General features: G+C 47.9%; 1 protein-coding gene across 6 annotated transcripts in view; it reads right to left on the bottom strand.

Annotated features, from left to right (window-relative positions):
• Positions 1 to 16,096, bottom strand: part of Frmd5 (FERM domain containing 5) — a 278,068-nt gene that overhangs the window by 26,519 nt on the left and 235,453 nt on the right. For all 6 annotated transcript variants that reach the window (XM_048459657.3, XM_085696325.2, XM_085696326.2 and 3 more), the window contains exons 3-6: positions 15,963 to 16,005; positions 15,402 to 15,480; positions 6,139 to 6,236; positions 3,883 to 4,006 (exon numbers count right to left, since the gene is read on the bottom strand). In XM_048459657.3, coding sequence (XP_048315614.1) covers positions 3,883 to 4,006; positions 6,139 to 6,236; positions 15,402 to 15,480; positions 15,963 to 16,005 — 344 coding nt within the window. The remainder of the gene's footprint in view (positions 1 to 3,882; positions 4,007 to 6,138; positions 6,237 to 15,401; positions 15,481 to 15,962; positions 16,006 to 16,096) is intronic.

Genomic DNA, 16,096 nt, shown 5'->3' with positions numbered 1-16,096 from the left:
CTACCTGGCTTCTCCCTGACTCCACCTTCTTCCACCCAGCATTCAGTTTAGTTTTCCCTGCCTAGCTAAGTTCTGCCCTGCTATAAGTCCAAAAAAGTTTCTTTATTCATTAATGGTCATCACAGCATACAGAGAGAAATCCCACATCATTTATTATATGCAGTTGAACGGTCACATACAGCTGAACTGAGGAATCAGGTTTAGCCTATCTTGCTAGGAGCATTCTCTGTAGGAGAGCCATCTTCAGGCTGTTCATGTCTAGGGGAAGAAAGCTATGGCGGACATTTTCTATGTACACTGTCAACATTTTCACTTGGACCTTGAGGGAGGCGTTGCCATCTCTTCAAACCTCGGCCTGGATGGGGGATGGCTTTGCTACTCTCCTGGGGAGGAGGCATTAAAAAAAAAAAAGATGTGATCAGGGGCTACACACTTATACATTGCCATAGTATTCTCTTGCTTGCTTTTAGAACCAACTTTAGAGATTCAAGTCTAAGGTTAAAACTCAGAGTGGGGCTGAAAGGATGACTCAGTGGGTAAGAGCACTGGTTGCTATTCCAGAGGATCTGGGTTTGATCCCCAGTACTCACATGGCGGCTCACAACCTTCAATAACTCCAGTCCTCGGGATCTAATGCTCTCCTCTGGCTTCAAGAGTGCCCTGCACACACATGGTGCATAGACAGAACATCCATATGCCAAATAAAAATAAAAACTTAAAAAAAAACCCAAAACTCAAAGTGAAACAGGCTACATAGTGGGTCAAGTGGGCTCAGCGTGAAGAGCAGGAATCGGTAGGAATGGCGCTGAGATTGTGGTCTTCCTGAAAACCATGCGAAGCCAGACATGGTAGTGTGTGGTATCTGTAACCTCAGCACTTGGAGGTAGAGGAAGCGGGGTCAGGAGTTTAAGGCCAGCCTTAAGTGCATAGAAAAATTTAAGGCTAGCCTAGATTACATGAGTTCCTGCTCAAAAAACCAAAAGTCAAAACCAAATCAAAACAAATAAGCAAGCAACCATCATCACCAAAACCCCAAAAGCAAACGCAGGCCAAGCAGTGCTAGTGGCTATGAGTTCAGTCTGTCGTCTCGATTGTGTGTGTGAGCTCAGAGGATGACGTGCCAGAACTGGTTCACTCCCTCCACCATGTGTGTTTTGGGGATGGAACTCAGGATGGCAGGCTTGACAGCAAGTGCTGGACCATCTCACTGGCCAGATATTATAAGTTAAATTTTTTTTTTTGAGACAGGGTCTTATAATGTCCCTGACTGGCCTTGAACTCACAGAGATCCGCCTGTCTCTGCCTCCCAAGTGCTGGGATTAAAGGTGTGCAGACTATACCCAACTGAGGCTGTGGTTTTAAGTAAGTCAGAGATAATGTTTTTATGATAATTCACAACACGCAGTACTGCGGAGACAGGGAAAATACATCTGTAGGCTGGTTACTGGGCACAGCTTTCTTGTCTGTGAGCTGACAAGGATCGACACACAATCCTGCTGGTATCACTCCCTTTCTCTTGGTTGAAAGAGAGCACAGGAACAGAGGGCTAGGAGAATCAGGACAGCGAGTCTCAACCTTCCTATCCCTGCAACCCTCTAATACAGTTCCTCACGGTGTGGTGACCCTCAACCATAAAATTATTTTCATGGCTACTTCATAACTGTAATTTAGCTACTGTTATGAATTATAATGTAAATCTCTATTAAGCGACCTATGTGAAAGAGTTGTTTGGCCCCCATAGGGATCGTGATCCCCAGGTTGAGAACAACTGTGGCAGGAGATGCCACCAGACTTCCACACCACACAGCTCTCCATGTGATACTACGAAAGGAAACAAGCCGGCTCTGGCCACCTGAAGAGGTCTTGGCACGGCTGTCTTCTTGCCTGCCTTCTGGAACGTGCAGACGAAACCACCTTGGAGCCAGCGGTGGCACTGGCTCTGGGCTCTTCTGCTTGCAGAGCCCTGGAAAAGCAGACCGAGTGTGAGGTGAGGAGGGCAGCTTGTGAAGCCATCAGCTCTGATGGCTGGTGGGCAGGAGCCAAAGTTGCTCATTACTAAATTTATCATCTGCCCAAAGTCATACCGCAGAGCAGGAAGCAAGCCCACCCAAGCGAGAAGCAGGCCAGGCTCCCTCCAGTGTCCCCTGAAGAGGTCACTGTCTCTCACGCTCTGACGTGTGAGCCTTTGTGCTACTTCTGCAGAGTAGATCAAGAAACAAGCCTGGGCCCACAGAAGCTGTCAAAGTCGCAGAAAGGAAGAAAACTCGGGCATTTTCACACTATGAAAGCATGGCAGAACCCCTGTCTGCAGGTATTGGGGTGAAGGCAGACCCTCTATATCTACCAACAAATGCCAGATGCAAGGAGTGTCTTCATTCCATGTCTGAAGGAATCCGCCCCTTGAAATCCATTAACCTCGGGAGTTTGCTCAGATCTCCAGGGTCCTAACAGAAGCCATCATCTCTTGAGGGATCCCTTGCCTTGAACTAACTTTCTGCAGAAATGTCCCCACTACTCTGACATACCCTCCCGACAACCAGCATAAATCCGTGCTCTCTGAATGGGAACTCACAAGCAGGTCTGTCATTCCGATGTTTAACCACAAGGGGTCACCATTTCCCTAACAGTGACAGGACCGACCACTGGAAAAACCCAAGATTGCAACCCTGATGAGTCTGTCTGGTCACATCGGACTCTTGACAATCTGTCTGCAAACGCTGGGGCAGCTTTGGGTTACGTTCATTCATAAGCTTTTAGTGAGGATGAAGGTTTTGGGAGCAAGGTCACGGTGTGGTAGGCTCTGGTTTAAGTTCAGTGTTCTTAGAAGCACCCCACTCCTGCTCCAGTCCTTCCGCAGAGCAGGAAATGCACGAACCTTATCACAAGATTAAATATTTTTAACGAATATATTCCCATTCTTACCCACTGCCCAATTTCCAATTCTCTTACAGACACAGAGAGTTTGTTTGGTTTATTACCCCATAATACTCTTCCACGAATGGTTCATGTTGTGACTACCATTTGTGGCTTTCCTCATCTTGCTTCTTTTTAAAGTGCCTTAAAAATGGACAAAACCCACAAGGAAATCCAGGGTTTTGTCTAACTAGTTTACTGAAAAGAAACAAAATTAAAAATAAACAAAATTTTCATTTTCAAAGTAGTTTAAATTTAATCTTTTTTCTATGTTGGTTAATACATTTTTTGAATTATTGCTTAATTGTCTTAATAAATCCAAAGTTCTAAAAGTTAAGAAAAATTGTAACCTATTAAATTAGGTTGACCCAGCTTCTGTTAGTTTATAGCACACATACCTTGGCTTCAGGCAGCTTATCTGCCTGGGAAACCTGTGTTCTCGCGTTGATGCGAGAAGTAGAGCCCACTCTGCCACTGCGCTTTAAAACCACTCTCTGCAGAAACCCCATTGAGCATGGGTGAAAGGCTGCATCCATGCTGTTTATGGTTCTGCGTAATCTGGGTCGGCTAAACCCAGCTGAGGATTGCAGGGCTCTGTGGGTATCGGCTATTGCACCCCTGGTACAGGTGCCTCAAAGTATGCAAACGCTACAGACTTTAAACCATAGCACTGCATGTATGTAAGTCAGCATGGCCCTGTGCAATTTATCGTCCATCCAGCATAGCTGCCCAGCCTCTGAGATCAGGCGGGATAGGCCTTGTTCAGAATGCTAAGGCCATACACTGCTCTTGGTGAGCAGTTTCGCCTCATTGGGAGGAGGCTGTGCCGTCGGTGGGTCCCGGGAAATGGGACATCCCAGGCTCACCAGTGCCAGGAGCCTTACTGTGTGTGAGCAAGTCTCTGAGAGCAGAGGATGAGGCCAGGAGCTGTGTGCTCAGTGGCCAGGGTCCCAAGTGAGTGTAACGCACCTGAGTTCAGTCTTGTGAATCTCAGCGATTTTCTTTTCCAGTTTCTCTGAATGCTTTGGGAAAAATTGGAACTTGGAGCTGTAGCCCTCAGGGTGCTTTCCTGGGTCGTAATCCCCAATCTCCGCTTTTCAAAGGCAGGAAAAAGAAGAGAGAGAGAGAGAGAGAGAGAGAGAGAGAGAGAGAGAGAGAGATTAACACACAGCTCAGAGGCCAAACACAGGCAGACACTGGCAAGAGGGCAGGCCCCCAGGGAGCAGATGTGGGTCTTTTTCCCCCCTGCTGTACAATGGGTTGACATTCAAGTCAAAGCAGAAACAGTAGAGCCGGCCCTGTGCTCTGAGGTCACTAGTAAATTTGCGATAAAAGAGCAGAAGCCTGTTCTATGATCCTCAGTGGTTCAGCCACACGGGAAGGCTTGGAAGCCATGCTCGGCATGGTAGCAGCAAACAGTGAGCTTGGGCAGAAAGATAGGCCCTCCTGTGCCCCAGGTTAGACACCTAAACCCCATCCTGAAGACTTTAGAAGGACAAGAGAAGTTGCTGACTGAGTCTTGATCCCAGTTTAGGACTCAGCCCTCACACGCGGAACCAGATGAATACATTCGGTGTTCATGGCGGGCTTACCAGGTAGGCCTGCCACTGGGAACATGGCTATGACCCAGTGACCATGTGCAGGCACACCAGATCCTAAGGCTGACTTTCCAATGCTGTGCCCAGTGCCACGCCTACAAAGCTCATCTCTACGGCTGTGGGACCTCTGGGAGCTCTTATGGACACTGTCTTTCCTCAATGCTCTTCCAGTCAGAAGTCAGCTTCCTCCACGCACAGTGCCCCACCCAAAGGGAAGCTCAGAAAAGAAAAGAGGAGCTCCCGGCAGCTTGCTGGCCACCCCCCTTCCTTCTCTTGGAGAGCCAGAAGCTCTTCAGCGGAGGCAGCATGAATGTTGGGAAGAAAACAAAGCCTGGGTCACAGCTGAACATAGCGCTTTGGGTTTGTGGATCCCACTGCCAATTGTGGCTTCTTCCAAGTTACTCGGGGCTGAGGGCGGTAGTGGTGGATGTCTGGAGCCTCAAGTCCTGGAGAGTCTAAGGCAGGAGGCTCACCTGAGCACCTGAGCCCAAGAATTCAAGACCAGCCTGGACAGCATAATAAAACCGTATGTTCAAAACAAAACAAATCAAAACAAACACAAACCTAACCAAACTTCAAATTCTGTGGCAATTTCTGTTGTTTAACGAGGGATCTCATTCCTTCAAGGATGAGTGACCCTGAACCTTGAGACCATTCACTTTGATTTTATCTGAAAAGCTTCAAGGGGAAAATACTGATACTGGCTACTAAATACTTTTCGAAAAAAATAATTTGATATAATTATCAGGGTGAACCTGATGAGAAGACTAGAGTTTAAAAGTACAGAGCATCTTCCTCTTTAAAAAAGAAAGGAGGACTCTTTGGGTACCTCAGGCCATACACGCAATGGCTGCACTTCCCATTGACTGGTACTGAAACGGCACTCTCAGAGCCGGGCCCCCCCACCAATGGGCTCACTCTGCCCTCTTAGCGCTGCTCCGATACTTCTCCTGCCAGCGAGCTCTCAGCAGACTCTCCTTAAGTTGCTTCTGAGAGTTGCCTGATTCACAATCAAGGGTTCACGTTTTTAATGGAAACTTCACGGTTTTAGGCCCAAAGATCCTGTTGTTAATGACAGTTTCAGGGTGGAGGACTAAGAAAGTTCTGAAGAGCGGCACTGGAATGTCCTCACCATCTTCTGAGAGCAGGGTATGACAGGTCCCACACTTCACGACAGGTTCCCACGGCCACTCTGGGAATCGGCAGCAAGAGGCTCGACTCTTCCGAAGGAAATGGCTTCTCACTTGAGAATCCTTGCGACACTGAGCCCTCTCGGCGGAGAGGTCTACACAACAGATGCCAGAGCCCTATCACGCTTTATACCTTGGCGATTTGCACGAGAGGGCTAGAGCGAGCGATTCTGAGTGTTCTTCAGCCGCACAGAAACACTAGCGTGCAAGGAACAGGACAAGTCTCTGGAGGCCGAAATGACTCAAGGGGGCTAGCTGTGAGACCGTGGGTGCAGGAGGGCTCTGGACTTTTTGGCTCTAGACAACCCAGGCCAAATCCTTTAACTTGCTTCAAGTTAGAAGCTGTTTTGATCTAAGAAGTTGTCATCTGTGGTAAATGGGATAATGTAATCAGGACTTAGCGTGAAAAGCAAATTTATCCTGTCCAAAGTCATTACCTTGAAGGATATAGGCTGCTAACAAGGCGGCATCCGATGTCTTACAGAGGAGACGGCCATGGTAGAGATCCCTTTTGATCTGCAGGAAGACTAAGTACCTGCGGAGAAAACAGAGAATGAAATAGAAAGGATTGCTTTGATTGCTTTAAAGGCATAAATATGTAATAGAAGCCTATCAGAATCTTTGTCAGGGCATCCTTCCTACATCAATTTTTTTTTCATACCATAGAACAAATACATTTTCCATTTCCTTGCAGGCTCTCAGGTACTTCGCTCTGAACTATTAATTGTTTAAGGTTCAGATCAAAACAACCTGTCAGTTTTCTCTCTAGCTCAACATAGACATATCACTCCCTGGTAAAAGCACTTCCCCCTAACATCTCCCCATCCTTATCGCCCCTCCCCGTTGCCACCAAAGTGCTGGCATCTGGAGGGAACCAGCCCCCTGCCAGTGTGATACAATCAAGAAAAACTGTGCTATCAGAGATGGGGAAATAGGGCCTTCCATGGTCTTCGAGTGGAATGGTGGGAGAAAGGGAGAGGTTAGCCTGGGCTTGGTGTTAGAATCAACCCCCCCCCTGTAGATTATTGGCAGAGGTCAATTAGATCTCTTCAAATCCAAATAGAAAGGGAGAAGTGAGGGGCTGGAGAGATGACTGCTTGGTGGTTAAGAGCATATACTACTCATGCAGAGGACCTGAGTGTGATTCCCAGCACCCGTGTTGGATGGTTCACACAACCCGCTGGTAACTCCAGTTCCAGGGTATTCGACATCTTGACATACTGCAGGTACCTGCACTCACATGTGCGCTCGTGTGTGTACGTGGGCGCCAGTATGTGTGAGTGTATGCACGTGTATGTGCACCTGCGCATGCTCCCAAGTATTTAAAAACTGTGGAACGTGGCACTCATGTAGGAACACAGAATGTGTACGTGAGATGAAGCAAGGCACCGAGAGCAGGAGCCAGGCCCTGCACTAAGTACCTGTCTGCTGGGGCGGACACTGCATGACTCACATCTAACATCTCATGTAACTCTTACACAACACTTTGAAACAGGCACTATTATTTCCTCCACATTTTCCAGATAAAGCCGAGGCGTTAGTGGATTTCTTGCAGGCACAAATAAATGGTTAAGATCCAAATTCACGACTTCAGGACTTCTGGCCCTGGTTCTTTAGTACCGCGTTATGCTGCCCTTTGAGACTGCAGCTGTTCTGTAGTTTCTGAAGCTGGAGGACAGCCCGACACAGTGGGGTAGAGCTGGCCGCTTTCTATTGGGAAGCGTCTTTCCCAAGAGTGCTGAGAGATGACCACACACTCTCACAGGTCGGCCAACAAGAGCAGACCCAAGGCTACGAGGCACATCGGTTCCCTGGGTGGGTCCTCTCTTGGTGGCCAGGAGGCACCGGTGGTGGTTTAAAAATACACCCACTGATCCTTCACACACTACATTTCATGAAATACTGATAAGTTCTCACCTCTTGAAGGGGATGGCCTTAGTGATTTGCTGGGAGTAACAGAACCACACAGAAGCGGTTGTCTCGATTGTCTCGTCAGAGTCTGCACAGCTGAGGATACTTACATAGCCCTACAGCAAGGCCCACAGGGAGGAGGGACACTTCTGCCAACAGTCACATGAAGACCCTCAGATGAATAAAGTCCCTGCTAACCATGACTGGTCCTGAGCCAGAAGCTCCCAGTAAAATTGCCCCTGAACTCTCAACCCATAGACGTTCTCGATGGCTTGTTATTTTAAGCTAAGGTTGATGGTACTTTGTTGGGCAGCCACACATGACTATGGCATCCCTGGGAGAGCAAGGAGTCATGGAACTGTAGCAGAAGATCCTTCAGTTCCACCAATTTCCACCGGCAGAATTTAGGGCCTCCTTGGATAACCGGTTTCCTCTGGTTTATATTCAGTCTGAATTACATGTCCAGTTAATTATGTAAAAATGCCCACAGAGAGAGAGAGCGCCATCGACAGGGCAACTTTTGGAGGAAGTAGGGAGTGAGTTCTGGGCTTAGAGAATGGAGAATCAGTTAAGGAGCAATCTAGCCTCTCCTTGGGTCTTGCTACTCCAAGTATATCCCCCACATCAGCAATATTGGCACCATTTGGAGCCTGCACTTTTTTTTTTTAACCAAGATCCTCATATGACTTGCATAGAGGAGGCAGAGTCCAAGAAATACAAAAGAATCCCCATGACCACATCAATACACGGTACCTCCCTGAAACCAAAGGCCAAATGAAGATTTCCACCTGGGAGTTTGTAAGAGCCATTCCCCTCCTCAAACAAACCCACTCAGCCCTAACATTTGTCAAGAAAAGCTGGCGCCACGCAGAGTGAATAATTACGATGGATCTATCAAATCCAGCTTGCCTGCACTCTGCTTCCCACAGTGAAATGCCACACGGTGAGTGGGAGAGGCGAGCAAGCACTTCCCTGCCTCTCACTGTTCCGACTCCCACCTTCCACAGGTTTTGGCAGGATGCGGATACGACCTTTGCCCCTAACTCATTGCTCACTTCCTGGGCTCAGATTCACATATCATTCTGCTCTTCCATGACTGAAAATCTGGGACAGGATATCCTGGATGGAAGGCGATGTTTCAAACAGCACCCACAGATCTGGGTGGTGATTCTCTATGTCACAGACGGAGGAACAGCCCCTGCCCTCCAAGAAGGCATATCAGAGGTACTCCTGTGGTTTCTCTAGAGTTTCTGGCCCCTGCTGGATGCAGAGTGCCAGCCTTCCTCACATACAGGACTGCTGCTTTGCTATGGATGGGCCCGTGGCAGATGTCTAGGGTGAGCTGGAATGTGCATAGTTCTCTGAGGCTATAGGACAGCTGTAGGCAGCTCGAGGGGAAGGCTATAGACACTCTCAAGCAATGCCATGGCACAGAGGGAGGCAAAGATGGGCAAGTTACAACCTAAAGAAAGCGAGTCATTAGAGAGCAGGAGGAAATGAGCTCACTGAAGGACCCTCGGATGTCTTCACGAGGTCCCCCTTGATTTTCTGCCACGGTGGTGTCCAGAAAGTTTTGGGTTGATAGGGTGCTGGAACTGTACCCCACAGGCTCATAGCGTTGTTAGACCCGCTCCCACGAAACTCTGGTGTACTCTCACCCACAAGGCCGCTGCGGGTAATCTTGTTGCATGAAGCTCTGTCATCAAGGCAATTGTGTGTTGCCAGATGACAACCAGGCCTGCCCAGCACAGCCAGGTGCCATTGCTTCTCAGAACCAGAGGTAAGAAACAGAATTCCCTTGACTTGTGGCAGAGGAGACAGATATCCAGAGATGTGGCCTGACTTGGTTGGTGTTATCCACTAGTCACAATTCAGGCCTCTGATTCTGGACCCGGTACTTTTCTACCCCGTGGTAATTCATTTAGCTCTCAGAGGAGAGAGAATTGTCCTAAATTATATACACACACAAACACAATTATTTATTATATATATTATATACATGGGCTGGAGAGATGGCTCAGTGGTTAAGGATGCTTGCTGCTCTTTCAGAGAACCTGAGTTCAGTTTCCCCAAGGCTGCTGGATGGCATTTCAGTTCCAGAGGATTCCATGCTCACTTCTGGTCACTTCTGGTTTCTGTGGGCATATACACACACTTTTTTTTTTTTTTTTTTTTTTTTGAGACAGGGTTTCTCTGGGTAGCTTTGGCTGTCCCGGATCTCACTTTGTAGACCAGGCTGATCTCGAACTCATAGAGATCTACCTGCTTCTGTCTCCTGAATGCTGGGATTAAAGGCATGCACCACCACAGCCTGGATACACACACTCATTTGTAAAAAAGATTTTATATTTTACTTCTGTGTGTATGTGTGTTGAGGTTAGAGGGTAGCTTGTACGAGTTGGTTCTCTCCTTCTACTCTGTGGCCAGGGACTGAACTGTGGGTTTGTCAGCAAGTGCCTTTGCCTGCTGGACTGCATGGCTGCCTCCACCTTGTTTCTGGGGCAGGGCTCTCCTGCTGCTGCTGTGCTCTCAGGTGTGCTAAACTCCCCCCTGCTGCTGCGCTCCCAGGTGAGCTGAGCTCCCAGCCCTGCTGCTGTGCTCCCAGGTGAGCTGAGCTCCCATCCCTGCGGCTGTGCTCCCAGGTGAGCTTCCATCCAGTCCTCCCCCTCTTGTGTTAGCAGGGCTGAGCCTGGGGTTTCAGACCTCAGGAATCTGGGTCACTGGGGTTGCTCAGCAAGCACGGTTACCCACTGAGCTATCTCACTGGCCTGTGGTTTTTTTCTTTGTTTCTTTTTTTAAGGTTTGCTTGTCTCCTTCTGTCCTTCACAAGGCCAGGAACCTCACAGGTACTAGACAAAACACACGAGGGCACGGAAGGCAGTTAAGTCCTCTCACAGTTACATACAAAGGAAGAGGAGACGGGGGACTAAAGCTAGCAACTCTCCATGTCTGCGCGCACACCGTGCCCTGCACTCTACTGTTGCACACACACTTCCTCAGTCACGTCTCCAGTAACTCCCATTTCTATCCCATTTCCACGTACGAGGAAACTGAGAGCCGAGAGGTACAGCTGCTAGCCTTGTCTCAGAGCTAAAAAATCAGCCAAGATTTGATCCAGATCTTCCTGATACCCTAGCCAGGGACTGGCAAGGAGGACCCACTGCCACGCTTTCTAACGGAATCAGGTTTCGCTGGAACATGGCCTTGCTCACTCATTCATGCATCATCTACGGCTGCTTCCGAACGGCACTGACAGAACCGAGTCGTTGTGACTGAGACCATATGGTTCCGAAAGCCCAACACACGTACTTTCTGTCCCTTTCCAGAGAGCTTTGCCAATCCATGTCAGCCTGATGGAGGCTCGGAGAATATTCACTGAAAGAGTAAATGACTGGGGCCTCTGTGTGTTGAAGTTCACATTCATCCACTCTTTTGGATTCCTCCACCTGTTGGCGTGTGCCAGGCCTCTGCCTCGTGGTAAGGTGTGGTTGTGCCTGTTTCCTTCTGATACTCGATTTCTCAGACTGCAGTCCCTGGTAAAAGCTAAATGGCGCCTAGCTCTCCATTTTCTTGGCACCATTACCAGTCTGGACCAAAAAAAAAAAAAGCTATTATTATTTAAAGAGAAAAATGACAAAGAAAATTAATGAGGACTTGAAAACTAAATTTGTCCTGTAGGAAGGACCAATGGCAAAGTGAAGCAGAATTCCTTTCTTAAAAAATGGATGCTCAGTTTCCTTTTTCAGTATTGACTTATTTTTATGTGTGTGGATGTTTTGCCTGCCTATGTCACTGTGTACCATGTATGTGCAGTGCCCTCAGAGGAGGGTGTTGGATTCTCTAGGACTGGAGTTCCACATGGTTGTGAGCCACCATGTGGATCCTTTGGAAGAGCAGTCAGTGCTCTCAACTGATGAGCCTTCTCTCCAGCCCCCAGAGAAGAGTTCTTTACTCTCCAGCTCATCCCCTCCTTAGCCTTGTTCCACAGGGATGGTTGAGATGACAGTGAAATTTAGGCTCAAGATTGCCAGGGGAAAAAAGATGACACATTGACAGCTAAGTTAGTTTGGCACAAGGTGGGCTGTTGGGAGGAAGGGCTCAGAGCCAGCAAGGAATTATGGGTACTGAGTGAGGCTGGGGCAGGTACCCACTCTCTCAAGGTCAGTAGGGATGTGAATAGGAGACACAGAGCTAATTCTATGGCTTCATGGGACGTACCAGGGAGGGTCGAAAACTGCAAATCAGGCCAGGCACCCCACAGTTGGTACTACCCACAATGTCAGAAAACTGCACTCTGGAGAAGGAATGCTGGCCAGGTAAAGATGGAGGGGAAACGGTCTCAGGTGGTTCGTGAGGACGCATGCAGATGGCGGAGGCGCTGGTGCACTTGCCACTGTCCTTTAAGTCTGCTGACCTGGTGAGAGGTCTGGTCATGATTCCAGTGCTATGCTGACATGGACCATGTAAGTAGTTCAGCAGGGAACACACTGAGCCTTCGCTCGGTGAAAGGCTCCCTGGGGACTGGAAGCATACCCGGAAATAGAAGACCCTCCACTGGGCATGGTGACACAGGCTGTAATATCAGCACTAGGGAGGTGGAGGTAGAGAATCGTGAGTTCAAGGGCAGCTTAGGCTCCAGAGTGACATTCTCAAAAGAACCTAAGTCCAAACCGAGCCTTGTCTGTATTTATTATCCAACGTATCTGTGAAAATACATGCTTATTTTATTTATATGTCTAATTATTTGGTTTTGTGAGCTAGGGATCTTTTTGAAAATAAAAAGTTTAAATAGTTCCATACAATATACAATATGTATTTACCATATCCACCCATGACCACATCCTTCCAACTTCCCCTGGGCCCACATTTAAGACACAGTCTTAGATAAGCCTGACTGGCCTTAAATTCTTTCTTTCTTTTTTTTTTTAATTTAAAAAGTTTTTATGTGTCCATGTGTCTTGCCTGTATGTGTGTCTTTGCACCAGATGTGTGCTTGATACCCAAGGAGGTCAGATAGGGCATCAGGTCTCCTGGAGCTAGAGTTATAGATGGTTGTGAGCCACTATCTGGGGGGTTAGGAGTTGAACCTGGGACCTCTGGAAGAATAGTCAGTACCACTGGGCCATCTCTCCAGCCCCTAAATTTTCTTTTAAAAAATATTGATTTTTCTATTCTCTCTCTCTTTGTATGTGTGTGCACATGTGTGTTCATGTGCCTTTGGAGGATGAGGTGTCAGATCCTCAGGAGCTGAAGTTACAGACAGTTGTGAGCCACCTGATGTGGCTGCTGGGAACCAAATGCAGGTCTCTGCGAGAGCAATGTGTGCTCTTGGTCTCTGCACTATCTCCTTGGCCCTGACCTCATCTTTTCTACATAGCCAGAATGACTCCTCATCCTTCTGCCTCCATCTCCCAGCTGCTGGGATTATAGGCATGGGCTACCACACCTGGTCTGAAATGATTTTTGTTTTTTAAACAAAGAATAAGGAGAAGGATGACTGTGATGATGACAAAAAGGAGGAGGAGGAGGAAGAAAATGAGGGTTGGAGAGATGACTCAGTGGTTAGGAGTACAAGTTACACAATCATGAAAACTGGCATTTAGAGCCCAGCACCCATATTACAAGACAGTCTGCTTGTAACTTTAGCACTGAAAGACCTGGCAACCTATTTTTGTCTCTGTATGTGAGCAGGCATGTACTAACCCACACACTTGTATATATACTCATGTATACACACATGCACACATGCACACACACACTAATTAAAACAAACCAAAAGAGGCTAGCAAACTGGTTAATCATCTCAATGATTTTCAGAATTAGATATTACTCTCCTCATTCTGTGAGTTGTCCAAAGGTCAGTGAGGGTGAATAATGTATGGCCAAGCCCTGCAGTCAGGAAGGGACACAAACTGGACTTGAGTCACCAGGTCTATGTGGCTTCTTGGTAAGGGGTTAGTATGTTAAGACAGTTACATTCGATTTAAAAAAACTGGATGATGAGCTCCTAACAGCCCAGAAAAAAATATTAGAAAGTCCCATGTCTAAGCGCACTCACCAAATTACTAGACCTTTCAGCCCTACTGTTGTGGTAAAACACTGCAGGTCCCCGAGTGGCGGCAGCGGGCACGAGGCCACCATTACATCTACTGTGCAGCCAATGACACGAGAACAGGCAATGCAGGAGGTGGCAGGAGGTAAGGAGCTGGCTTTTAACAAAAGTGCTAAATTTGGCCAGGTAGTGGTGGCGCACACCTTTAACTCCAGCACTCAGGAGGCAGAGACAGGTGGATATCTGTGATGTTGAGGCCAGCCTGGTCTACAAATCGAGTTCCAGGACAATCAGGGCTACGCAGAGAAACCCTGTCTCGAAAAACAAAACAAATAAACCAACAAAGAGTGTTTAGTTCAGTGTGACCTGAACAAGAGTGGACAGGGGCTGCTCCAGCACTCTTAGCAGGGAGAAGGGGGCTCAGGTCATGAGGGACAGTAGTGTTTTGACAAAAGACCTCTTATTCAAGTTGGTAAACATAGCGGTCCTGTCTCCATGGACCTGTCTGAAACTACAGGCTGCGCACTAAGATGGTGGCAGTCACTCTGTCTCGTGAAGATGACTGGAACCCACAGTTCTCACACCCACATCACTGGCCTCTGTGCTTTAGAACTGGCAGGTGCACACAGCTCTGCCCACCTGCAGGAAGCCTTCCTGGGCTTGACTCCAGAAGATTCTCCTCGACCCACGGTGGACTCCATGTGAAGCCACTTGCTTTCCTCCCTGACACCTTCCTTGTTTTCTCTATACTACTTCCTGTTTTCTCTGCATTACTTCCTGTTTCTCATCCTCTCTCCCTTTCCCGATTTCCCTTTGGAGAGAGCCCTCCATTCCTTTCACCGGACATCAAGCCAGCAGCTTGCTTTTCCGCAGTAATGAAAAGGATTCTGCATTCCCTCTTCTATTGTTTCTTTGGGATTTTAAAGTAGTTCAGGATCCAGAACAGATCTCGAGGCTGTATGGGACAAGTGGTCTATATGATGGCCATCACCTCTTTCCTGACTTTGCTTTCTCCAAGGCAGTGGGGAGGGGATTAGAGTCGTCAGTGCCATTTCCTTCCTCAATGGTCATCAGGGTTCTGCTGATGACAAATAAAGGACCCTAGCAGCACAGAACTTCTGAATCTTATTATGAGTCTGGTTTAGATGCACAAAGCCCCAGGGAGCTGGGCTGACCCTATTCATGGACTCTCTTGCAGGGTGGCTGTGGGCTAGAGGTTTTTCCTCTTTCTCCAGGGGACGAGGGCTCACAGTATGCCTGCCCCAAAACATGATTCTCACAACGAAGAGAATTTCAAGTGTCTGTTCCAACAGCATGCTAGAATCTACTTGCTTGGATCTAGAGTCTCAATGTTTTTCACCTTGCCTTCCATGTCCCACCTTGGTATTTCCCACGTATATCCTTTGAACTACTGGATACTCTTTCCAAGCCTGAAATCAAGCAGCAACACAGCTGGCTCCAAAACCATCAGTAAAGCGACATTTTAGGCATGAGAAAGAACACCACTGAGCAAGTAGTTACTCGAGATCCCTTGTAGAGTGAGCAATTAGAGACTCACAAGAGGGAATTCCTGCTGCTCCACCTCCAGAGGCGGGGCGTAAGGAAAGTGGGAGGCAAGAATACACAGAAACAGGCTGTCTCTAGGAAGCATCCTCCAAAGAGTCAGGCATGTCCAAAGCCACAGTTCCCACCCTCCCCCACGGGCCGCAGTGGCTGGGGGCCGTGTTCCAGTCTCACCTGGTTATCTCTTCCTTCAGAGCAGCAGGGTCCGCAGGGTAGAACTTCACCCGGAAGCACATGGTAAACGGAGGCTGGGCTGCAGGAAAAGGCGCCTGTTAGGAGAGGCCCTCTCAAGGAGACGATTGTGCTCCCCTCCTGGCACGCACAAGCCCCTGAACCATAGGGGGAAAAATCCCTTTGTGGGGGCTTGACAGAAGGTTCAGCATTGGGAGTGCTAGCTGAGGACCCAAGTTCAATTCCCAACACCCACATGTTAGTTTGTAACCATCTATAACTCCACCCCATGTTAGTTTGTAACCATCTGTAACTCCAGGTCCAGAGGACCTGATGTCTTCTTCTGGCCTTCTTCTTCTGGTACCAGGCACACATATGGTGCACATACATACAGAATATATACATAATACAAACATGTAGGTTAAACTAAAAAAACCCTTTTGTGGATAGGGTCACCATATACTAGAACAGTGGCAAATTATACATGTAGACCAAGTCTTACTATCCTTGGGGGTTTCCTCCCATCCTCCCATGGTAAAGCTTGGATTCTTTATGAATACTCACATCTCAGTTGCTTCACCACTGACTTTGTAAACTCCAACCAATGCTGAAACAGAGAACACAGACAAGACAATGTTCGTGAGAAGTAGGGTCACAGGAAAACTGTTTTATCCAACTGAAATGGCGAGAAGATGCAA

Source organism: Myodes glareolus, chromosome 10, assembly GCF_982192425.1.
Source record: "Myodes glareolus chromosome 10, mMyoGla1.1, whole genome shotgun sequence".
In the NCBI taxonomy this organism is placed as follows: domain Eukaryota; kingdom Metazoa; phylum Chordata; class Mammalia; order Rodentia; family Cricetidae; genus Myodes; species Myodes glareolus.
The sequence above is the reverse complement of the archived record's forward strand: the minus strand, read 5'-3'. Positions and strand labels throughout refer to the sequence as shown.